Here is a 26,090-nt window from a genome sequence, read left to right as displayed (position 1 = left end):
ATGTCATCCGCGCTAGTGTAAATAAAACAGTGCGTTGCACCATCCACCATTTATTCATTAATTCATTGCGGAAATTATGGCACCTTTACGCATGATGTCAAATGCTTCCGCAGATTTGTAGTAGGGTGGAACCAGAATATTCGATTATTTGAATATTTGTTTGGTGGGTTGGCATTCAATTTTCAATTTTGAGATTCAAATATTCTAATTTATTTATTTTTTTCGAACACCTGGCATCCCCCACGAAACGGTTCTCATTCGCTCTTGAATATGACTTGCCCATGAGTGAACGTCATGATTCAGTTCATCTCGAATTTACAGCGATATCCTTGACTTAATTGCGAATAATTGCACAGATACTATTTAAACTGAACTGAGCTGCATGATGACATCACTGAATTCAATGATGTACTGCCTTTAACTGTCATTCTGCATTATTGACACACTGTTTTCCTAATTAATGTTATTCAGTTGCTTTGATACAATCTGTTTTGTTTAAAGCGCTATATAAATAAAGGTGACTTGACTTGACTTGGAAGATAAGACAAAATTGCCAAGACCTCAGCTGTGTGGGAGCACTTTAAATTGAGTGATGACAAGACAAAGGCAGTGTGCCAAATATGCCTACCACAACAGCATATCAAGTTTGAAAAAAGAGTTTTGTAAGTAGTATGCCTATAGTATATTGTTGGAGTTAAAAAAAAAAAATAGCTGCTTTTATCCGCTATATTAATCAGTAATTTTACACATGATAAAAATGTGCACTTAATTTGCTTTGGTAAATACTTGCGTAAAAGGCAGTCACAAAAAAAACATACAGTAGCCCAGCCTAATAATAATTTGTCTATATTAAAAGTATTGCTCTTACCAGACTTGTGTTTTGTATCACTAGTGCAGTGTCTGTTCTTGGAGCATATAAGCCCTGCCTGCATGAGGAGCACCGTTTCTGGCTCGTGCTGTTCTGTAGTTTATTAAAAGTTTATTCATTCTGAAAGTGTCGCTTGTCCATATTGCACCAAAATGTGACACTGCACTTCCTTGGGTCCACAGCAAAACACCCGCCACACGTGAAGTCGATTGGATGAACGGTTCTCGACATAATAAAAATGCAAATAGACAAACACACAGAGGTTCCTGCCTTTATTACACCGTGTCTTCACCGGATGTGACAGTTGTCGCGTTGCTTCGCATCACAACAGCTAAAGTCTGTCTACACTGGATGCGACAAAGCGACAGTTGAAAATCATCTGAAATTTGTGTCAGTATGTCATAAATAGAACAAAGCAGCAGTTTACTGTCGGGAATATGTCAGCCGTGTGTGCTGCATCCAGTGTAGACAGCATAATAGGTTCTATTGTATTTTGTCGCGCCGCGCCACTCGGCACGGTGTTAGAGAGAAGAATATGTTCAGCCCCCTACCTCGGAAGCTTCAAATATTCTGTGTTGATTACTACCGAAGCTTCGAAGCTCAAAAAATGGTATTTGGACCAGCCCTAATTTGTAGTATTACTATAGAATTTTACCTGAGCATTTTTTGCCAAGACCTAGTATGAGAAAACGAGCGTGCCTGATTTCGCTCCCTTGGCGACGTGGCAAAGGGATCTCTTTATAATATTACTGCCCCTTAATCTGTAAGTTTATACCCATGGCGCCATCATTTTGACTTTGCAAGCGACAATGGTGTACCAGTTCTAATGCCATTGTGAAAGTCTGAGCAAAACATACAGACGAGAGCAGAACACTATTTAGAGTTCCAGCCTCAGAGGAGACAACAGAGCAGTGGATTTATTTATTTATTTACTGTATATTGCTGCTGCCACACAGATCTAAAATAAACATAAAATTTATTTCCCAGAAGTTTACCTTCACAGATATAACCAACTGTTTTTGTAACATGTGCGTTTTTAACGTGAACTTCTGTGTGAAAGAGAACTTAGTTTAGTATTCACATGCTGTGACAGCCGTTTTCTGTCCGTGTGCTTCGGATGTGTGCTCTCAGAAAACCGTATATCAGAAGTTTAAACTCATATGGTTTAAAATGCATGATTTCAGCGCAATAAACATGATAATCAAATCAAAAATAGATGTTTTTAGCAGGTCCGAGCTGTAATGGCACAGCTCTATTCTGGAAAAGGGGGTGGTGAGCAGCAGCTCATTTGCATTTACAATAAAGACACAGGCCCGAAAAACTGTGTGTTTCTGCTTCCACTCAAAATAGGCATTTTCAAAATGATATAATAAATGATCTGTGGAGTATTTTGAGCTGAAACTTTACAGACACATTCTGGGGTCACCAGAGACTTATATTATATTATATATATATTGTAAAAAGGGGCATAATATGTCTCCTTTAAAACAATTTATTTATTTTTAAGGACATGTTGCAAGTTATATGTGTCATACTTCCCAGGTTGGAAAACGCTTAAATCTGTATAAATACAGAAAAAATACTCAGATCTGATCATCGTATGATTTTAGAAAATCTGTAGATGTGCAATCTGCACAGAAAATGACCATAAATCAGCTGATACCATTGATTAGGCAATACATTACTAGTTAAATCCTGGCAAGGGGCGATCCATGAACTATCACTATTAATCTCACATTTAATCTAAAATTGCTCCAGGGGTTCTGGGATTTGCCATTGTAATAAATGTACTTTGATAAAAGCATCAGTTAAATGACTAATTAGATAGATAACATGAAGTTTCTGGAGATTGAGGTTCAACTACCTGCAAACAGAGATCTCTGTGTGATAACTGAATGGAAAACAGTGTTCTGGCTTCTTTTGCTACTTCTGATGTGTGCATGTGGGTGGCTCACCTGACTGTGGCTGGCAGTAGCTGCTATGATTATTGCATCGGCATGGTTGGCACCCCGTGCTGCTGAAATTAAAGAAGCCTGGGCGGCAGTCATCACACTTGTCCCCATGCACTCCACTCTTGCAGATGCACATGCCCGAACTGCCAGAAAAATACAGAGGAACAGTTATGGATTTAGAGAGAGTTAAAGAGGCACAGAAAGAAAGACTTATTGTTCCTAAAGAAGTGTACAGTATCCTTCCAAAGCCAGACACAGAGGTTGCAACCTCTGTCCACATCAAACACCAGGTTTCCTCTGAACTGCCAGAATAGCTGCTCCTTCCCATTCATCACATGTTAATAGAGCCGCTTCATGAAAGCTGAAGCAACATCTGTTAGAAATAATACCATAAACTAGATGCGTAAAAACATTGGGATGCATTGATCTTTGATGGAAATCCAAATTTATCAATTATAGTAGCACTCAGGCATAAATAATATGAAATGACTATGGTTTACAAACAACAAATACCTAAATGTATTTGATTTGCATTGGATTTAGCAGCAGGTAGGATACAGTACACCAGACCCTTTCCTGTCCTGGGTTACATGAAAAATTATTACAAATAGGTAAATTAGTCATTAGTGCCTTTGCTTGTAATAAAATCTTTTTGTACTGCTAGAAGAGAAACAGAGTAGGGTAAATATACTCCACATTCAAGTGTAACAATATCAGAGCATTTAAAATGAAAAGGAACAGAAACTCCCAGAGATGAGAAAACTTCTGATTATACTGTTACACACTTCAGGCTTTTGAAGCGCAAATGAGAAATGCAAAAGGATGATTTCTTCTGGGAAAGGCTTGTGAAACCTATGAAAATATATCTGCAATTATTTCTTTCAAGCACACACACTCAAACTCAATTCACTCTTAGTGAATTTACTCTCCACATGTACAATCAGAAGTTCTCTTTCTTCGCCTATACTCAGAGTAATTAGACTACTTGTTATACTCAAAGTAATTAGACTACTTGTTATTCTGACTGATGCTGAGCTCACAGTTCCTGAGAAAAATAACCCTGACACGTCAGTTCTGTTGAACTCAACCTCTTAAATCATATCAGTATTCCTAGTGGTTCCACTAGGATACATAACTCAGAGCAAAAGCCACTAGACTAAAATTAATATTAAAAAGCACATAAAAAAACTGCAACTAGACCTAAGACCATGTGTTTCTCCAAAATATTGTCAGGGCTCAACATTAAAGGATTTTTGCAAACATTTTCACTTACGCCAACATATAAATACTGTAGGAAGTATGCAAGTAAATAAGCAAACAAGTAAATAAATAAACACATGCATAAATAAATACATTAAAAACCACATTACTTCTGGCCAACTGTCATACACGCATGAATTGAATTGAATTGAATTGAAAAACGGATTACCATTTTTTATTACATGGATTTTGAAGCATCATCTTTAAGTGTCGTATCAACTTCTGGGGACAGCATGAGGGTAAGTAAGTGATGAGTAAATTTTAATTTTTTTTGGATGCACTACACACACTCCCACAAAATCAGGCCTCGTCCATGTATGCATTGTTTGCTAATAGCTTATAGGTTAAACAAGCACAGCCATTCATTAAAACACACTTTAAGAATGAAACCCTTGAGCAACAACTAAATGGTCAAACGTCTTGATGTGTTTTGTTTTTTATTATAGGATGAAATCTGTTGAAGTACAATGTGAAAAAAGAGAAAAAGAGTGAGTGGGAGAGAGAGAGTATAAGCAAGCACCTTACAGAGCTGATCCTGTGTGCTGAGGAAGAGCATCTCAAAGATCTTTCATTCTGCCTCTTTGAGGTATAAGCTGACACCATGATCCTCCACAGCACAAGTCAACAACTTAGATGTTTGGCCTCACAGCCATGTCTAGAGAGAACTGAGCCATGACTATAACCCACCTAATGTCTATGAAGAAAGAGAGACTCTTCTGTCATGGGCTGGATAATATCCTGTGAATTTCAATGAATTTCAATGTCTTCCCAAAAGAAGTAATTGAGTCGAGCAATGTCTACTTTTTGCTCAGTAAATGACTATCTGCTCTGCTTGCCTAAAAAATTGAAGATGGAGAGGGGATTTTGGAAACCCTCTTGAAAACAGTCATTATTTCTGCGAAGTATTCATGCACACTGCAGTTTTAAGCCTCAAAAGCAACACAAACGAGATGTTCCTACTGAAACAAAAGGAAACATTAAAAATGCAGAATCACACAATTTAGAACTGCATGGGTCACAAACTCAAGCGCTTAAAATCTGGTGAGAATAGCAGTCGATTGTGCCCTGAGGGTGTAAGAATGTTGAGGTTTCCATGGCAACAACACCTCAGATCACCAGAAAGTACCCCGCTGTGATTAAACTGAAAGTCTATTACAGTATAATCACCAGGGCAACAATTCCACACAAAAGACAAGCATTGAATATGCTGTGGAAGCAAATTTAAACCTTTCTTAAATCATGCAGCCTTTGCACTTGTCAAGATTAATTAATGAATCGTTTTAGCAAATTGTGGAAATGCTGATGGCACAGCACAGCTCATACCCACTCATTATGGGGAAAATAGCCAAAAATATATTAACTATTAAAAAGCAGCAGTGCAATTATTTGTGAATGCTGATATGCTCACACTGTTATTGTGCATCATTATACTCATGTTGTGTATTAAGGGATGTGCTGTTTTAATGAAATCCATTTGTACAATACCAGTTTGTAGCTGACATTCATGCACACTATCCAGGGAAACCGGTGGTCACTGCTTTAGTACTTGGCTACTTCCTTCCAGACTATTTAAGGGCACTGTGGTTTGAGGCCTGGGTGGTTTGGAACCTCTAATGTATAACCCAGTTTTATTGCGGTAGTGGGTTATGCTGATCTCTGAATTATATGGTTTTCAGAGGAGTCAAACAACCTTCTGAAAGCTCTTGGCATCCTATGGTTCAGTGGTGCTAAAGCAGACTGTCATGTTCAGCTGAAGAACACATAGTCCATCCTTGTCAGGCATGCCATCAGAAAGGCTTTTTAGCTTCACTGAGTGCGTTTTCAAGATAGATGTTTGGCATTTTCATAAACAGACAATTTTATTCAAAGTTATCTAAACTGCAATCAATGTACACTACCGTTCAAAAGTTTGATGTCAATAAGATTTAAAAAAAAAAATAAAAAAATACTTTTATTCAGCAAGGATGCACTAAAGGATGCATTAAATTCACCAAAAGTGAAAGTAAAGACTTTTACAAATAAATGCTGTTCTTTTGAACTTTCTATTGATTAAAGAATCCTGAAATAAATGCATCACAGTTTTCACAAACACATTAAGCACAATAACCCTACCATAACCGTTTATAATCAATACAAAATAAATAAAATAAAAAAGGATAAAAAAACAGAAAAAGTGTAAATTCACCACCACCACAAAACATCAAGTAACAGGCCATGCTACAGATGTCATGAATTTGAGTCTTTCTGTCTTACTTCAGGGCTTATTCACGCTGAGTGAAATAGGCACACTTCCCCTGGGTCATTACAGGCAGGCCATAATGAGTTGGTGTAATATTTGGGTAACTCCTGATCTACTTTCACTCGAATACTGCCAAAGAAATACTATAAAAGCATCAGTCAGCTCTCTTTTAATATTTCAGATAGGAACTACTACTATTGATTTAAAAAGTTTTAAAGGTGACATATCATGAAAATCTGGCTGTTCCAGGTTTAAGTGCTATAATCAGGTCCCCGGTGCATCTACCAACCAAGGAAACGTGGAAAAGATTAATCCAGTAACTTTGTTTTGGTGAGCCTTTTTCTGCAGACGTCTAAAAAAACGAGCGCGTCTGATTTCGCTCCCCTAGTGACGTTGCAAAGGGATCTCTTTATAATATTAAAAGTTTCCACCCACGGCGCCATCATTTGGTTTCAAAATGATCTGTGGGGTTTCATTCAAAATTTGACAAATTCCGTGACATTCCGCGTTGAACTGTGAATTCCGTTTTTATGACTGGATTCCGTGATTCTGTCTGCGTTTTTTCCACATCGCAGAAATCATAGGGCCCTACAATAGGAAGAATCACCAACAATTCTGTCTGGTCCGCAAACTACAGCCAAACGAACACGAGAAGTGATAAAGAAATAACGCAAGATCACGCTGATCAGTGTTGCCAACTCTCCCAAGATAAATAAGCAAACGCAGCTTCAAAAACAAGCCCAATATTATTATATTATTTATTATCATCAGTATTATTTAGGCCTATTATCAATTGTTTTTTAACAATAAATGAGCCTGCAACATAGCAAACTTGCACCTTGCACCTTCTCCCATGTTTCCGCCATCTCTGTACATCTCTGTTGTTGGCCTTGTTTGTCTATTTACATCTACTAACCATCATCGCTTGGACTGCACGTTAAAGCGATTTTACTAGAATGAGGGGGAGGAGACATGCGATGAGGAGATTGGCTATTAGCTTTATTGGCTATTAGACAGTGTCAAAAATATATTTGGGAAAAAACAGTGACCATAAATGTAAAGAAACGAAGTAGCTTGTCAGGTTTTCCTAACAAGCAAACATATTTTTTAAAATAAGCCCAAAAAACCACAACCCACGACCCGTGATTTTTTTTAACGCGAGTGTGACACTGATATGTGGTCTATATATCCTCCCCAAACACAGAATGACAAAGTTGACTCCCTCGTTAACAACATCTGCTGGGAAAATTTTATATACATAATTGTAAGTACTTGAAAGTGAAACCAACGTTTTGTGCATTTTAAAATGAGCTTATTTCTTATAAAAAAAAGCCCTTAAAGTGATGAAAAAGAAAAATGCAATAGCCTAAATCTTTTGTCCTTTATAGAAGAATATGATTTTCTATATATACATATACACATATATATACATATATATATATACAAATATATATATATATACATACATATATGTATGTATATATATATTTGTATATATATATATATGTATATATATATATGTATATATATATATGTATATACACATACCTTTATGTACCTGTTCTGTATATTTTAATGAAAAAATGTGCTGATATTGCCAGATTATTTCGACATGAAATTGCTTAATAAAAAACAAACAAACAAAACAAAAAACAACAACAAAATAAAAAACAATGCAAAAAAACGTCCTCCCCGAATTTCCCTCTGCCCCGCATCTTGCTCTCTCATTGGCTGTAGGTCATCGCCGATGTATTTTTTTATCATGTCCAGATATTTAGCATGCCAAATATTTCACAGGTGTCTGCAATGCTTTGCAGATTCTCTCAGATCGCGTCTTGGATAATTCACACTGTGTGATTGTCACTCGATGAACTAGCACCGATTTGCCTCTGATTTTGGGCATTTGTCGGCGATTACGCAAAACCTGACAGTGAGTAAAAGCAGGGCTAAAATTGTGCAGTGTGAACTCAGCATAACCCAGAGTAACAGACATATTGTAAAACAGTGGATGACAGTATCTAGCTTAATTAGGGTGGTCTGCTGTGCCCTCATTCACTGTGATATTTTAGGAGCATATTTCTGATGAAGGAACTGTATGTTTGAGGCTCAACTAAAAATGCTAAAAAACTAATAAACTAATGTAAACTAGAGTATACATACTCAGGTAAAACATCACCAGAAACATAAAATAGCCCCATTGAAGAGACAATTGACAATGGATGCTCTTTTATTCCTCATTCAAAGGAAACTGCATTTTATCTCTTTTAACATTTGTAGCCATCTGATCTGAAGCAACTAACGCAAGCTTCCGGACCACAACCAAGAGCCAAACATTGTTTGTCCAATAGTAGGAAAATACCGTCAACCAGCAGAAGAACAAGTAACATGCCAAGTGACTTGGAGTGTTAAGAGATTCCAGTACAGGCCCATCCTGAAAAAAACATAAGATTTAAAATTCCTTGTTTACTCAGTGAAAATGCTGATTGTGTGGAGGGCAGTGGGAGGCCTGACAGAACAAAGCCACACTGTGCTTGGAGCAGAGCTGGAGACTTTTTTTATAACCTCTTCTGCCTACAGGCCAGAGCTGGCGAGAATGAGCACAAAGAGCTGTCGAGGAGAGAATGAGAAGACTAAAAAGCAGGCAACTGTAGAAAGGAAGTGGATGGTGATCATCAAAGGGAGTCTAAGTTGACTGTTATTGATGATCAAGAGCATATGAATAGATAAAAAGACTGATAAACCTACTATCTATAAAACTACTAACTATTATCTAAAAAATGCAAAGAGGTTTTTGTGAAGGGTAGGATTAGTGTTGGGGCATAGAACATAATTAAATTCTATTTAATAATAATAATAATAATAATAATAATAATACACACACACACACACACACACACACATATATATACATATTACACACTAAATTTGAGAGGATCACACTAGGAACAAAGTAAAATTTCTTCTCCCTGAAAAACTTTGTATTATAAATTCCATTCTAATATTTGCACTCACCCGGAGGCACTCAGTGAGGGGACCTTTATTTGAATGTTTAATTTATGTGAGATTAAAGTCTGCTGGGTGCTCTGCATTAATGCCACAGTGGTCGACTTCTTGAGGTTCGCGCTGATTCGAGGGGCGGCAGCTTTTCATAAAGCTGAACAGGACAGTGAATGAATTGGATCTGAGCCAATTTATCTGTGCAAACCCCACAGACAGGATAAGTGCTTTCTCTCTCCACAATTTTCTAACATCTGGCTAGACATCACAGGACATTGAGGAATCAGCTAGTCTTAGACGAGAAGAAAGTTAAACACTTTGTTCCCACCAGTGTTAATTTCTTTGACAAATAATTTTAGTCATAATTTTCGTCACCGTCATTTTTTTCACTGACGACAACGAGACGATAATGAACTAAAACTCTTTTTGAATGACAAAAATTATGACACAAATCTATTGACATTTTCATCAACTAATAAAAACGGGATGAAAATGTTAGGGAGGGATGATTTGGGAAGAGATTTATTCAGAACGAATATGCGATAGCCTACATATGAACATACACTTTCTGCACGTTGCATAAAACGTAAAAAATTGTCAATATGTGGGAGTAAGAGAAGAGCAGACGTATGGAAAAATCTGACGATGTAAGAGAGAACTCAATTCAGTCCGGTGTTCTGAGCGCAGCTACCGAAGCATACACACAGAGAGCGCATCTCACAGTGCGCGAGGACTCTTTAGTGTCGCATGAACGGAGAATTACACACAAAATTATGTTGAATTGTCAGTTTTGACAGGTATTCACGTAAACAGTTGATTAAGTCTTAAGTGAACGCATGATCTTACGATATTTAGTAGACTTAAACTAGACTAAAACTAAAAACAATTCAGATGACTAAAATATGACTAAAACTAAATGGAATTTTAGTCAAAAGACTATGACTAAAACTAAATCAAAATTTGCTGTCAAAATGAACAGTTTTCCTCCTCATAAAATATAAACCTTTGCATTGCAGAGATCTTATTTTTCCTTTGGCAAGCATCACGTTTTTTGCCTGGCTTTTGATTAGGCCACACAGCAGGCTAAACTAATCCTCCTCACAGGCAAGAGATATCAGCAGCCAAGTCATTTCATCTTATCCAAATAAAAACAGAATTGGAAAATGGCAAATGGAAAAAAGGAAAGAAGTAATCTCATACACTATAGTAAAGAGTGCTCTAAGGATGTGTTATAGCTTTGTTTAGTTAGGCTAACGAAGCTGTGTCAGTGTCTTCACACTTCTGGTTGGATGGGAATGAAATCCTCTGTAACAAGATTAGTAAGAAGCACAACTGGGCTCCACCACCATTGTGTGTGTGGTAAAGTGGTCGACTGATATAGTCACTGCATTTCAGAGTTTTGATGACTGCTGCTCTAAAATGTGGAAATAGATATTAGAGCTGTTGATTTAACATGTTAATTTACAGTGGCGGCTGGTGGAAAAAAATCCCAGTATGATTTATTCCAGTATAACAAAAGGAAAAATATTAAGACTTGAAACATTTTAAATTAAGATAATTGAAACCAGAAGAGCTAAAACTTTGGATATACAAAGCAAGCAGCACTCATTACTGACGGACTTGTGTAACTTTTTTCAATTATGTCTGCCAAGTGGCAAATGGCATTGGCATGGTCAGACCTTGATCTTCTTCTTGTGGATAAAGAAAGAAAGAAACGGACAGAATGATAACAATGATAATGATAGAATGAAAGTGTTTGTTCAGAGTTCCCTTTAGAGTTCCAGAGTTCCAGAGCGATTCGACATAAAAAACGGCCATAGTATAGCTGCCAATGTCTGACAAGAGCCAATGGTGCAGAATACAAAGAAAACACTAAAGCCGTTCGGCTTAAAAACCACCTGACATTGCCTGATGGCTGACAGTTGGCTTGGTGTGTCCCGGGTTTTATTTGGCCCTAAAATTCAAGAGATTGGGGCAAAAATGCCCCGTATATGTTTTTGTCTCAAATTTAGAACATATAACAAATTTAAGCAATATCTCGTAAGCAACAAGTGCAATATCACAGAAATGCTGTTTGTGTCCCAAATAGGAGTACTAATGTGATATTGATTTTATACAACAGTTCAATAAATAAGAATTTAATATTGTATTAGATTTTAGACATTGTATTATCTGTTTCTGCTCAATTTTGCCAATGAAAATATTACCTATACAGCCAGAGCAAAACTTGCTTGTGTCACAGCCATCTGCTGGTGTGCCCATGACAGCCACCAGAGGGCAATCTTCCCTGACTGTTATCTGTTTGTCATGGACTTCAGTATAACAGTTCAGTTCAGTTTTACACCATGTTCTGTTAGCCTTTGGTTGCTATAGTATCGTATATCTGTCACTCTGTCTCCTCTGACTTGGGATCCTGGACTTCTGGGGCTTTGTCAGGTATCTCAATCATCGTACTCAGTGGGCAACATCAGGCCTATCAGAACCCTTCTGCAGGGATTTTCCCAACAGCCCTGGCCTTCTGACTCCATTTGAGAAGCAAAGGTAAAGAAGGAGAAGGGCCACTAAGTCCACTCTGGTCATTCCAGAGCCCATTCCAGAGGTGGCCATCAGCCCAGAGTCTCGTGACAAGTTGGCCGCCAAACCATAACCTCCATCTGTCATGGATGTCATGCTACAGTCTTCAGCCATCATGGATGTCCTGCCACAGTCTTCAGCCCTCATGGATGCCACACCTGTGTTCCATGTCATCATGAATGTTGCATTTGAAGACACTCAGGCTTTCCAAATACATGTGGGGCAGATCTCTAGTTGGGATCCACTGCTGATTTTGTCCAGAGCAGCTATTATATCCAACTCTTCTGCAAGGGCCCAGAGCCCTCAAAGTCCACTCCAGAGCCCACTCCAGTCTTCGAGACCACTCCTGAGCCTGCTCATGTCTATCAGTTCACTCCAGAGCTTGCTCCAGTTCACGAGTCTGCTCCAGTCTATGAATTCACTCCAGAGCCCTCTCAAGTCTACGAGTTCACACCCGACCCCACTCCAGTCTATGTGTCTGCTCCAGAGCCCAGTTAAGTCTATGATTTCATTCCATAGTCCGCTCCAGTCTACGACTCCATTCCAGTCTACGACGCGGTTATGTCACAGCCATCTGCTGGTGTGCCCTTGATGGCCACCAGAGGGCACTCTTTCCAGACTGTTTCTTGTGGACTTCAGTTCCCATTAACCTTTGCACAGATTATCAGGCCTCAGTGCTTTCAGCTGTGTGCGATTTGCCATTATTGTGTGTGTATATGTATATATATATATATATATATATATATATATATATATATATATATATATGTATATATATATATATATATATATGTATATATGTATATATATATATATATATATATATATATATATATATATATATATATATACCATGTTCTGTTTGCCTTTGGTTGCTAAAGTATTGTGTATTTCTCACTCTGTCTCCTGGGAGTTTGCATTCTGGATTACCTTGAAAAAAAAAACAAGTTGCGTTTAAGTCGCATTTTATTATTTAATTCAGAAATAGGCCTAATGCCGACGAGAAATTATTACAAACATTATAATAAACACTATAAACATAGCTAGGGTAATTTAGTTTCCCTCACTCCACAACAAATCCTTTCAATTAACAGCATTTAGAAAAGAATAAGAATTAAAAATTAAGAAGCTATAGCTATATAAACGACAAGCCAAAATAAATTAATTTAAGCTAAAATGAAACTGTAACCAATGCTGGGTCTCTCATTCAACACAAAATCAAATGTTTCCGTATTCGCAATGTATTTGAATGGCAAAATATTATTTATTAGCCTACTTCACTCACATTCCAATATCCATGTAAAACAAAATGTTTTACATAACATCACAGCGGTAAGGTGATAACGCTTAATGGCACAGATTTTACTAGTGTGATTTTTAGTGTTTTTTTTCCATATGTCTGACTGACTGTATTTTATTATGACAACGAACAAGCTGCATTGTCAAGGTAGCAATGCTTAACTGTGTGCGCACATGTGGTGCCAGCGCACTCACTTGAAAAGGTTTGTAAAAGGTTTGCTTTTATTTGTGTACATTCACGGTAAAAACAAATCTTTGTGCTTTTGTAAAATAAGCCTAAAGAAAAATAGGATGGTGCTTTCGTGCAGCACAAAAATGAACCGAAACTCTTCATACTAGGCTAACTTGTTTCGTTTTCTTAATTTATTAAGTAAAATTTAAATTTAAATTTTAATAATTTATTAAGTAAAAATGTTATATATATATTGTGGCGAGTATCCCAGTTCCAAATCAGTGTCGCCCTGGAAACGCCGCTCACACACTGATCACACATATGCAGAGCTGAAGGCCGAGAATCTCGCCCGGGTGGGGCTGTCTCCCTTCTGTGCTGCTCAACATTTCAATCAATGGACCTACGACTAACGGAAGTCGGTAAGGACTCAGGCTGCCCAACTCACCCGACTGGGTCACCTGTGGCTCCTGGTCGGGTCGCCATGTGTGGATCAAGTGACAGAAAAGGTAATTATGGATCGCCTGTTAAAGCATCCGACCCGCCCGAAGAGACAAACGGTCAACATCAAGAACCCCCAGGACATCGCCACCCTGGTCGAAGCAGTTGAGCTGGGGGAAGCGGGGGCATGCCCGCGAAGCAGGGGAGAGAGCAGGCCTGGCGCCCCGCAGGGTGATGGAGTGGCGTCCGCTCGAAGGTGCACTGCGACCAGTCAGCCGACTGGCGGTCCCCAACCCCGTCCATGAGCCAATGCCCACTGAACCCCCAGCGGCCGCGGCCCGAGCCTGGATGGCCGGGTGCCTTCTACACCACGAGGGACCTTCCGGGGGGCCCAGCTGGATGGTCAAGGTAGATGGAAAACCGGTTCGGGCCTTGCTGGATTCCATCAGTTCAGTCACCTTAGCACATCCCACCAAAAATCATGGATACCACTCACCTGCGTACATGGCAACACCCGCGATGTGCCTGCCCGCACGGTACGGGTTTCGGCGGAGCCCGGGACCTGGCCCGTAGAAGTGGGCTTTGTGTCCGATCTCCCTGTGCCGCTGCTCCTGGGACAGGACTGGCCGGGGTTCAAGAAGCTCCTCCACACTACCAGGATGCCGGTTCTGTACCTGGCAGAAGACGGCACCCCATCGACCTTCCCCCTGCCCACTCATTCCCTAATCCTGTTCAAGAAATGGGTTCCCCGGCCTGGAACAACTTGCGGCGCTCGCCCACACCGTCCCTCCAGTCGTGGACATGGACCCGCAGCTTTCGGTGGCCCAGAAGACAGAGATCGAAGCCCTGGTCCGGCAGTTTAAAGATGTGTTTACTGAAACCTCTGGCAGAACCACCATCATTGAGCACGAAATCCGCACGCCACCAGGAGTCATAATCCAGCAGCGTCCCTACCGGATACCAGAAGCTCGCCAGGTAAAGAAGATGCTCCATCTAGGAATCATCGAGCCCTCCCGTAGCCCCTGGGCCAGCCCAATCATGATGGTACCAAAGCCGGACAACACCCTCCGGTTCTGTAACAACTTCAGGAAGCTCAACCAAGTCTCCACCTTCGATGGGTATCCTATGCCGCGGGTGGATGAGCTCCTAGACCGGCTAGGGAAGGCCCGGTATAACAGCACCTTGGACCTGACAAAAGGGTACTGGCAGGTACCCCTCTCCCAAAGCTCTCGGGAAAAAAACGCCTTCAGCACTCCCAATGGCCACTAGCATTACCGGGTACTTCCGTTCGGCCTTCATGGGGCTCCGGCCACGTTCCAGCGGCTGATGGACATTTTGGTCAGGCATTTAATACAGGTGTTTTTGAACTTTGCTGATTTAAAACATGATCAAAATACTATATATTTTGATGCCAAAATTTCAAATAAGAGAAGAAGTGACAAATATCGGTATCAGCAAATAGGTGTTTGTTAAAATTGGTATCGTATCGGCCCCAAAAAATCCTGTCGGTGCATCCCTAGTTAGTATGTTTAACGGATCACAGAAACTTACCCTTTTCTACTTTAATTCAATTCTAATTTAAAATAATCTTGTTGGTTAACAGTTAATAATCCTAATGAGCGTCGGTTGTCGGTAAGGAAAAATAACCAAAATGAACATCCGTAAGATAGATAGATAATAGTTTGTATTACATAAACTTGTGGTATTTATAGTGGAGAATTACATGATATGCATTATGATGAGTCAGGACAGGTTTCTTTTTTTTTTTATTCAAGTCCATTCCTGATACTGCATACACAGAATACCCAGTCTGGAAAGCTGGAATAGGAATACAGTGATAGCAATTTACTGACAAATCATTTGAATGTAAAAGCCCAATCAACTGGGAAGAGAGGCCGTTATAAATCATAATTATGAATCTTTCAGCACACCCTGGGTAGACACTGCCCTTTTGCACTAGGTGAAGGCTCAATTCATTATGCCACAACCTGATCTGAACCAGATCAACAGCAACATCCAAAAATGATCAGTATAGAACATGGCATTATAGTTAGCAAGCCCTGAGGTTTTCAAAATGATTGACAGGCCAGCAAGAACTGTGTCAATATCATTTGAATAATTAAATAGTGAAATCTTATTTCATGCACCCACAAGATCAAATATTGGGCTGCATATGAAATGTGAGGGAACAGAAAGCCTCAAGCACCCTTGCATATTTTGGTAGTGTTGATTTTATACTGTACCAATGGCCATTTTTACTGGCTTTGGCACTACAATATCTTTGTTTAATCTGTCCAGAACCTCAGACAGTCACATTTTATTTAGCTAGAGGTCACAGAATTCTCCCAAATAGAAGGTCTGTCTCATGTCAATGTGTAGTGAAGACACAAACTGACGTCCCTCCAGTAATCAGTCATTAACTCACATGGAGTTAAACAACATGCTGCTCTTGGTGTAAAAGTAATAATAATGGCTCAATAAAAGATGAAACACTTTCTCCACAATAGTGCGAAACAACGAGAAAAAAATTCAAGAAACAAATGTCTAATAAATCATTTGTAACAGAAAATAATGGGTTTAATTATGAAAAATGTCATGAATTATGATTCATTCTTCTGGAACTCTCTTGGAAATTACTGTGGCATAATAGTGCATCATCCCACAAGGGCCACGGACGTCTTGCCTGGATCACATCCTCTGAACCCATGCACACAGGGCCATCTGATTGGATGACAATCCCTGGAAGGTCATGTCTTGACCAGTCCTTTCTCTTTGTCCCCTAGCATGAATAACGCCTTTTCAGATTATATCAAACAGGGCTTGTTCAATTGCTTAAAGCCGTGGCTGCACCCAGGAGACCGAGAGCTGCCGCGGGCAAGAGGCCAGGCTGTAGGACGAGGGGCTGGAGCTACAATCATACACACAACTTCACACTATTACCTCTCCTTGGCTCATGAATAGAGCCTTTAGACCCCATTGCAGATTGAACCAAAATGGACAATAAAGAGTGGGAGGAACAGGGAGACAAAGAATAATAGACATGGTACTGACATCTGATAGACCAATATTTTGCTGATATAGACTAATTTCAAGAAACTTTGCACGATTGTGGATTAACAGAAGTGGACCTTATTACTGGCCATTTCCAAATGTAACATGATTGTCAAGTGGAAAAAAAACCAAAAATAGTTAAGAGGTAAATACTGAACAAAATGTTAATTATTTTCAATATTTTGTTTATAACATTAACAACATTATATTAGGTGCAACATTAGATTCTGATATATTTTGCAATATACTGTATTATCCACCATGGACACAATTATTCACATACAGATTTTTTTCTGTCCAAAATATATTCAACAAATATGTTAAAAAATAAAAATAAATAATTAAATTAATAATAATAATAATAATAATAATAATAATAATAATAATAATAATAATAATAATAATAATAATAATAATAATAATAATAATAATGAATGCGTTGTAAACAGCATGGCTTATTTTTTTTTATTTTTTTCAAATTGAAACATTTATTTGATTAAACCTTCAAATGCCAAAATATAGTACAAAATGTACTTCAAGAGGCAAAAATGTACATTTTGGGTAAATGCAAAATGCAAACATAAATTATATTATTCTTATAGACTGTCACGTGTATGTTTCAGTTTGTTCTTATTTGGTTCGGTTTCTGTTCTCATTATTTGTTAATCACCTTCATTCTGTTCACCTGTTTTGATTGATCATCTCGTTTGTTCCTTTGTTTTCCTGTCTTGATAAGCCTTCAGTTTCTGTCTGTTTTACGTCCTGAATTGATTTTCATTTAAAGCTACACTTTTGTTTATGATATTTAACTCTCAATTAAATAATCTTGCAACTAAATACCACAAACGTTTACTCCTTCGTCATGCTCTTTCTACAAACACGTCCCATGACATAGACATTATATTATAGACAAATATGTTTATATGGAAATATGTTTATAACTGATGAAATAGGGAAAATTCTAAAGACTTAAAAGAACTAAAAAGAATTAAAAATACATTTATATAAATTTATTAATTTAATTTATATTTTGTATGTTTAGATATATGTATAAAATATACCTAAAAGACATATATTTTTGCTGTTCAATAAGACTCTTCATGTCTATATGACGAACAAAGAGCAGAGGAACTATCTACTGAAAGGGATTTTTTTCCTCACTAGATTTATTCCCTGCATCTTTTCAAGAACAACAGTGGAAAAAAAGAAAAAAAAAAAAATCAGAGGTTCAACCTCTAAGAGAAGAACAGAGTGTTCCTGGGGATAATGCCTCAATTCTGTTCCGGCACAGACCACCTGCATCTCAGTCAGTGTTCCCACAGAACACACAAGAAAAAAACAGACCATCCGCACTCTATTTCCACCTGGTATGCCATGCATGCTGTTCTCACTTGACTGAGAAACAGCCACACATGCCACTGTATCAAACGTGCACATTATGTGACAAAAGGGTTTATGTCTATGTATATACTGTAGGACCACAACAAAAAGGAAAAGTGAGACCTAGATTGGTCAGAATGTCAAAAGTGAGAAAGGGGTGAGAGGACAAATGCAGAAAACTATGTAGAGACCTCAGGAAATGATGAAGCTGTCATTCCAAAAACATTACTGCCCATTTATGACTAGTGCAATGGAATTCCAGAATTAATCACTTTACTGGACATATTCCTCTTCATTTCCTTCAGTGCTTACAGGGATTTTACTAAGCAGGACATATTCCTGCATCAACATTCTTTTTGGTCCTGGAACAACATTCCTATCAAGCAATCAGATTTCACAGATAGGTTCTGTATTAGGGTTATATTTGAGGCTTCAATAACATTCTTCTCAATATATAATTTCCTCAATGGGCTAGTTAATATTAATTAATAGTTGGGTTTGGGGTTAGTGGTTTAAAAATAAATAAATAATTTCATGTAAATTTTTTAATTAAATAACACATTTCTATAGGTGGCATTACAAATGTACAATAAACAAATTACACGTTTATGGGTAATTCATACTGATAAAATGAAACACATTTGACAAAAAACAAAAAACAACGACAAAAAAAAACCTTAAGCAGTTAGTTCTAAATTTGTATTAAAATCCTGCATCCTGTTTATTTTGTTAATTCTGAATAGTTCAAAATCCTTCTATCAATGCATTATATTTTATTTCTAAATTGAGCAGTCTTAATTCAGCATTGTCACGCATATATGTTGTATTGTGTTTTATTCAAAGACTCTGCTCTCCCTGCTGTTAGAAGGACCAGCACTAGATCCTGCCAGCAGACACATGGATGGTATCACACACAGCTTTTAAGACTTTCTCTCACTCTTATTTTTCTGTTTCCTTTACTCTTTCTTCCAATAAACAAGATGCTGATGGAGCATGACTAGCCAATGCTGCAGAAGAATGGGGACAGATTGCTGAAGGGGCATTATGTGGGAGGGATTTCAGTCTTCTCTGCTGTGCCAGTCTTTGTGTTCAGTTCTCCATTAAACCCTCTGTGACTGCCTCTGCTATCATTTCCACAAGCCAAAATCTTTCGCTGCCACAGCAGATGATTAAATCAACATTATTCCATTTTATATGCTGATATAATCTTTATAATCATGATTATAAGATTATTTGTGCCTGAAATAAAAGTCTATAAATCAGATCAAAGCAAACAGATTTAGTAACAGCTACTTACTTACAGATATAAAGAGGTACACTGAAGATTTAAGTCAAGGTGCCTTATGAGACGTTTGTCCATGAAAACCAGGCCATGATGATCCACTTTAACCATCATGGATTCATGACCTGCTGCTAAAATGGCCTCTAGAAACATCAGAAAACCATCAAAGGTGCTTTTGCTGGCCATAGAGCCAGATAAATGATGGAGTTCAAGGATGTGGCTCATAGGAAGAGATATTCCACTGAAACGGAAACAGGAAAAATGGCAACATATGACATCACAGTAATACCTCCACTATAAACCACAAGGCTAATGTGTCTGTCGGCAGACACATTAGTATCGTTAAGCATTCCTGTTTTTCCCCATCTCAGACGATGTGTGTTGAAATACATCTTATGACTAAGCTCCAAAAGCATTTACTCTAAATATACTATATGTGCGAAATGCAAGTCTGATAATAGTGTTTAAACAGACAGCAGACATCTGCACTGCTATCTACCAGACAGTGGCAGTACTGTGAGCTTTGGTTAAACCACACCAAACTCATATTAGGTCAGTCTACGCTGTGTTCATTGTTTTTCATCCCACACCACCCCCTCGAAAGTCACCACTGCCCAATACATGAACAGAAACAGGCTTGTAGCAGGACAATTCTTGGTAAATTTCTAAAGTACAGCTAACACATATTTCATTTGCTGGTCACAATAACTACACAAAAAAACAAACAAACAGAGAAACCAATTAGATTATATACACTACGTGTTCTTTATTGATTTATCTGACATAAGCAAACTACACTATGTTTAATGCATTCTTGTTGAATAAAAGTATTTTTTTATTTCAGTCTTTCTGACCCCAAACGTTTTATTAGGGATAGCTTTAATCTTTAAAGATAAGGTTATAAACAAACTTTATTACCGTATTTATTGAGTGTCTTGTAATGGCTATACAGCTGAGAGTGTCTAAATGGTCTATTGCTATCCCACAGTCCACTTGTGCATCCACCCCAGTACTTGATCTTTGCTGTCACATATAATCCCCACCCAATTACCTCCAGTCTAGTGCATCTGCATTGCTTCCAGCACAAAATAAGTGGGATCTCATTGGGTTTTCCCTGATTCTGATTGATTTATCACAGATTTACTATGTATCTCCAAAATCCCAAATCTCCAAAACAAATCTCCATCCCACCCTATGCTTTTTCTGCAGTGCCTGGAGCACAAGGCTGGCTGGAGAGAGTGGAGAGAGTGATGCATTGATGGCTGCACTTGCTGGGGAACACAAGGTGGCATATTTGTCCTCAGTGTAAAAGTCTAACATAACCTGTGTACTTCAATAAGATGTCTAATCAGCAGTTTAGGGCTGGAAATCCAAATCAAAGAATTCAAAATCAAGCTTAAACCGGTAAATAAATAAAGTTAATATTAAATATTAATTTGCGAGTGACGTTTTTGCTGAGGTCGCCACTGGCGACTACCCGCCGAAAGCTCCTCAGGATTTAAATTAAATTAAATTCATTTAAATTGATTTAACCGCTAAACAAGTTTTCTCAGGCGGATGATTTGCTTCATTCTAGCAGCGCCCCGTCTGTGATAAAACGAACTCGGGCCGAAGGTTAATACACACAACTACACCGAGTGTGGACCTGCCGCGTGTACAACAGAAAAAGCCGTCTGTCAGCCAGAAGTGTTTTGTAGAGTCGGCGCGGCTCTGGTCCATTATCTTCTCACCGATGCCGAGACTGAACCGATAGAGACGCATTTCAGCCAGAATCAGCCCAAGTATTATTGCTATCTGGGTATATATTTACATGTTATAACTTAAAAATTTGAATGTAATGCCTTTTTTCCTAATTGTTTTCGATCAAATCTTTTATGTTCACGTATTAAACTGAGACGATGCGCATTAAAGTTTTAGTGGAAAAAGAGAGTTTCAGACAGTCCTCATCTCTGGCGCACATCAGAGCTGCCGCACACAGTCTGATAAACGCAGCTCCGCTGTGCAGCGAGAGAGAAATGACGGAGACGTAAGAAGGGAAAGTGCAGAAAATACAGCACAACTTGAACAAACTAGAACAGGTAAAGCTGTCAGCTGTGTGGATATTGGCGATATCGTTAACAATTCTCGTTTATAATAATGACTATGGCTTCTTCTAAACAAGATCTTGGTCTGTGTTCTTTTAATGCGTGAACTTCATTATTTGAAGTGCAACTGCTGTCCAGTAATCGCAAAAAGCTCTGTGCTTTGTCACTAATTAATAAAAAGTACCAGCTTTAAAATTATTCCGAATTCGTAACGAAATTCAAACAATACAGTTTTGGCGCTCCTTAATGGGGCCGGTGCGGTCGATTTAGCGCCTCAGTTCAAGGGCAAGTGAACCCATTTAATCTCTCTCTTTACTAATATAGTACATAGTGAACATGAATTAACATCAAAAGATAGGCTATTTTATAAGAGATCCTACAGTACAACTTACTGAAATGTCTCATGTAGGAGGAGCCCAAGCTACACTCAGTGGCCAAGTGATGCTTATGCTCCATGATACTGTTACAGAGTCTGTGTAATGAACAATTCTTTGTGACTAGATTTCAAGCTGGAAAAGACATTTAGTTCCCACTTTAAGTGAACCTTAGTTCCCAGGTCATCTACAAGATTGATTAAAATGCTGATAAAGTCAAGAAAAGATGAGACATAAACACATGACAGTATGATTGAAATGTAAATAAATAAATAATAATAATCGTAAAATAAATAAAACACGTTTATTCTGTGGCACCTAAAAAAATCATTGGCTCCTAAGTTTTTTTCTTATAGGAGCCAATGGCTCCTTACTCGATTTTTTTGTTTGGAGCCCTGCTACAAATTTGGCATTGGACAATGTATACAGTGAAACATCACATTGGACGATGACATCGGCAGGAGCAGGGGGAGTGTGGAGTTAGGGGGTGTGCCTGAAGCCTGAATCCTTATAAGGGAAAACAACTAATGGTTCCTAACATCATGTCTGCACCGGATGTGAGTGGCGCAGTGTGGCGCAACAAAATACTATAGAACCAATGATCTATAATAGAGATACATTATATATAGATCAGTCAATAGAGATCAGCTGACATAAATTTCAAATGATTTTCAATGGTCGCTTTGTCGCATCCGGTGTAGAAGTCTTTAGCTAATGCGACGCGGCGCCACATGACAACTGTGGCATCCGGTGTAAATAAGATGTCAGGAAAGATGACTGAGGATGATGGCAAATGATTTGCAGATCCTCAGTACCACTAACAAACATACAATCTTGTAAAATGTGTGGTAAGTACTGCCGCTCCATAATATAAATAGAGTATGTGCAATCGCGAATAGGGCTGTGCGATATGGACATAAAAAAACTATCACTATTTCTTTGATCAATTTTGCGAATTCGATTTTAATCATGATTTTGACACGCACAGACATGCTTTACAGTCATAAATACACTCAGTGTGAATTTGAAACATATTTCCAAAAGAAAACCAATTAAAGCTTTATCTCTAGAACAGACATAAGTCAAAATAGTCACTAAGTAAAGGTGTGACAAAATGTCTACAGGTGCATCTCAATAAATTAGAATGTCGTGGAAAAGTTCATTTATTTCAGTAATTCAACTCAAATTGTGAAACTCGTGTATTAAATAAATTCAATGCACTTCATAAGACCATTAAAAAAAAAAAATGTGATTTTTTGGCCTTCTGGAAATTATGTTAATTTACTGTACATGTACTCAATACTTGGCAGGGGCTCCTTTTGCTTTAATTACTGCCTCAATTCGGCGTGGCATGGAGGTGATCAGTTTGTGGCACTGCTGAGGTGGTATGGATCCCAAGTTTCTTTGACAGTGGCCTTCAGCTCATCTACATTTTTTGGTCTCTTGTTCTCATTTTCCTCTTGACAATACCCCATAGATTCTCTATGGGGTTCAGGTCTGGTGAGTTTGCTGGCCAGTCAAGCACACCAACACCATGGTCATTTAACCATCTTTTGGTGCTTTTGGCAGTGTGGGCAAGTGCCAAATCCTGCTGGAAAATGAAATCAGCATCTTTAAAAAGCTGGCCAGCAGAAGGAAGTATGAACTGCTTCAAAATTTCTTGGTAAACGGTTGCAGTGACTTAGGTTTTCAAAAAACAGAATGGACCAACACCAGCAGATGACATTTCACCCCAAATCATCACAGACTGTGGAAACTTAACACTGGACTTCAAGCAAGTTGGGCTATGAGCTTCTCCATCCTTCCTCCAGACTCTAGGACCGTGGTTTCCAAAAAAATACAAAACTTGCTCTCATCTGAAAAGAGGACTTTGGACAACTGGGCAACAGTCCAGTTCTTCTTCTCCTTAGCCCAGGTAAGACGCCACTGACGTTGTCTGTGGTTCAGGAGTGGCTTAACAAGAGGAATACGACAGCTGTAGCCAAATTCCTTGACACATCTGTGTGTGGTGGCTCTTGATGCCTTGACCCCAGTCTCAGTCCATTCCTTGTGAAGTTCACTCAAATTCTTGAATCGATTTTGCTTGACAATCCTCGTAAGGCTGCGGGTCTCTCGGTTGGTTGTGCATCTTTTTCTTCCACACTTTTTCCTTCCATTCAACTTTCTGTTAACATGCTTGGATACAGCACTCTGTGAACAGCCAGCTTCTTTGGCAATGAATGTCTGTGGCTTACCCTCCTTGTGAAGTGTGTCAATGATTGTCTTGTGGACAACTGTCAGATCAGCAGTCTTCCCCATGATTGTGTAGCCTAGTGAACCAAACTGAGAGACCATTTTGAAGGCTCAGGAAACCTTTGCAGGTGTTTTGAGTTGATTAGCTGATTGGCATGTCACCATATATTCTAATTTGTTGAGATAGTGAATTGGTGGGTTTTTGTTAAATGTGAGCCAAAATCATCACAAATAAGAAGAACCAAAGACTTAAACTACTTCAGTCTGTGTGCACTTCAATTTATTTAATACACGAGTTTCACAATTTGAGTTGAATTACTGAAATAAATGAACTTTTTCACGACATTCTAATTTATTGAGATTGCCCTTGTAGACATATGGCAAAAAAAAAAAAAAAAATTGTAAACTTTTTTAAATAAAATCCTGTGTCCAGGAATTTTTATTTTTTTTTATTTTTGCCATGCATTGGTAGAGCTCATTGTAGCGGTGCCTCAGGTGTTGAAATAGATTTGTTGTGCCAGGTTCACACGTACTCCGTCTGCAGTGTGTAAACAGTACGTGTATGTGGTGAAGAAGCATGGACTCATTTTGCTTTTACACAGGACGCATTTGCAGTCCGCTCCTGATCCGCGGCTGTTTACCACAAACACAACATTTATCCATTATTTTGATTTCAAATCCAAATGTTGTTTCTGACAATGCTTTTCCAGCATTGTGATTCTACTTTATCACAGTACAGTAATACAATCTTTCATAGACATATTTACATTTAAGCTCAATAAATATAACTTTGTTTTCCTACCCCCATGAGTGCCATCTATTATTGCCTTGTTTATCTAAAAGTGCACTTTTCCTTATTTTAAATCTAGCCTAAAAGCCATGTGTTTGTGTAATTACTAAATTTCCATGTCAATCCATGTTAATTTTTAACGTGAAACATTTGCTGTCATTTTAATTCAGTGTGTTCACTGCAGCACAGCAGAAATAGACTTCGTGCGAAAAAAATGATCGCTGCATGACTGCTGCAGACACATCGCTCCTGGAGTATGGCGTTATTTTAATGACAAATGTCAAGAGCCCATTATTGTAGCACGAAAGCACATTAATATAATGCACAGGTGCAAATCTCTCCGCTCACAAGCGGATTTCCTTTGCTCTCGCACAAAACCAGACACGCGCACTCAGGTACACACTGCTCTCACAAGGACTTAAAACGTGTCTCTCCTCTCGCTCAAACTGTGTGTTGTGCACTCACAAATTTCTCTATGCTCATGTGCTAGATATTAATTTTTTTGCACCTTTCTATTTATAACCTTTTCTGTTCACATCTTTTGCATCTTTTACCGTGTGCACAAACAATACATAATCCTAGTCCAAAAAATACCCACCACAGAAATACATAAACTCCCACACCAATCCCAATGACCCGTACATCAAACTCCCGTACTCCATTTAGGCGCGCTGCATTCTGATTGGTTCAGATAGCATACTGCGGGAGGTCTGGGGTGTGAAAAATTGTGCTATAAAGCGATTTAAAAATCGTGCCCGATCAAATCGTGATTTTAAGATGATTTTGATTAATAGAACAGCCCTAATCACGAATCTTGAAAGTCAGAGTGAAACTAAAAAGCAATCATGCATTCAAAAAGAAGGGGGTGTCACGATCCTGGCGCAACATCATGATGTCTATCAGCCATTGGCGATGATATCACAAATCCCGGAAAATATGCGCTGTAGTCCAAACGAGTTGATCGTTGTAGTTTTTGAAAAGTAATATCTGTTAAATAAAATATTTCCTTTTGAAGTGGACTTTGAGCTTTGTAACTTTGAAGATCTTTTTTATGCTCAAACAGTAACATTAAAGACTAACTAAAGTTGAAAAAGTGAA

General features: G+C 38.4%; 1 protein-coding gene across 2 annotated transcripts in view; it reads right to left on the bottom strand.

Annotated features, from left to right (window-relative positions):
* si:dkey-220k22.1 (multiple epidermal growth factor-like domains protein 9) overlaps window positions 1–26,090 on the bottom strand; it is a 72,933-nt gene that overhangs the window by 24,744 nt on the left and 22,099 nt on the right. For both annotated transcript variants that reach the window (XM_042724119.1, XM_042724118.1), the window contains exon 3: window positions 2,824–2,963. In XM_042724119.1, coding sequence (XP_042580053.1) covers window positions 2,824–2,963 — 140 coding nt within the window. The remainder of the gene's footprint in view (window positions 1–2,823; window positions 2,964–26,090) is intronic.

The sequence above is a fragment of the Cyprinus carpio genome, chromosome B5 (genome assembly GCF_018340385.1).
Source record: "Cyprinus carpio isolate SPL01 chromosome B5, ASM1834038v1, whole genome shotgun sequence".
NCBI classification, from domain to species: domain Eukaryota; kingdom Metazoa; phylum Chordata; class Actinopteri; order Cypriniformes; family Cyprinidae; genus Cyprinus; species Cyprinus carpio.
This window is presented reverse-complemented; position numbering and strand designations above follow the sequence as displayed.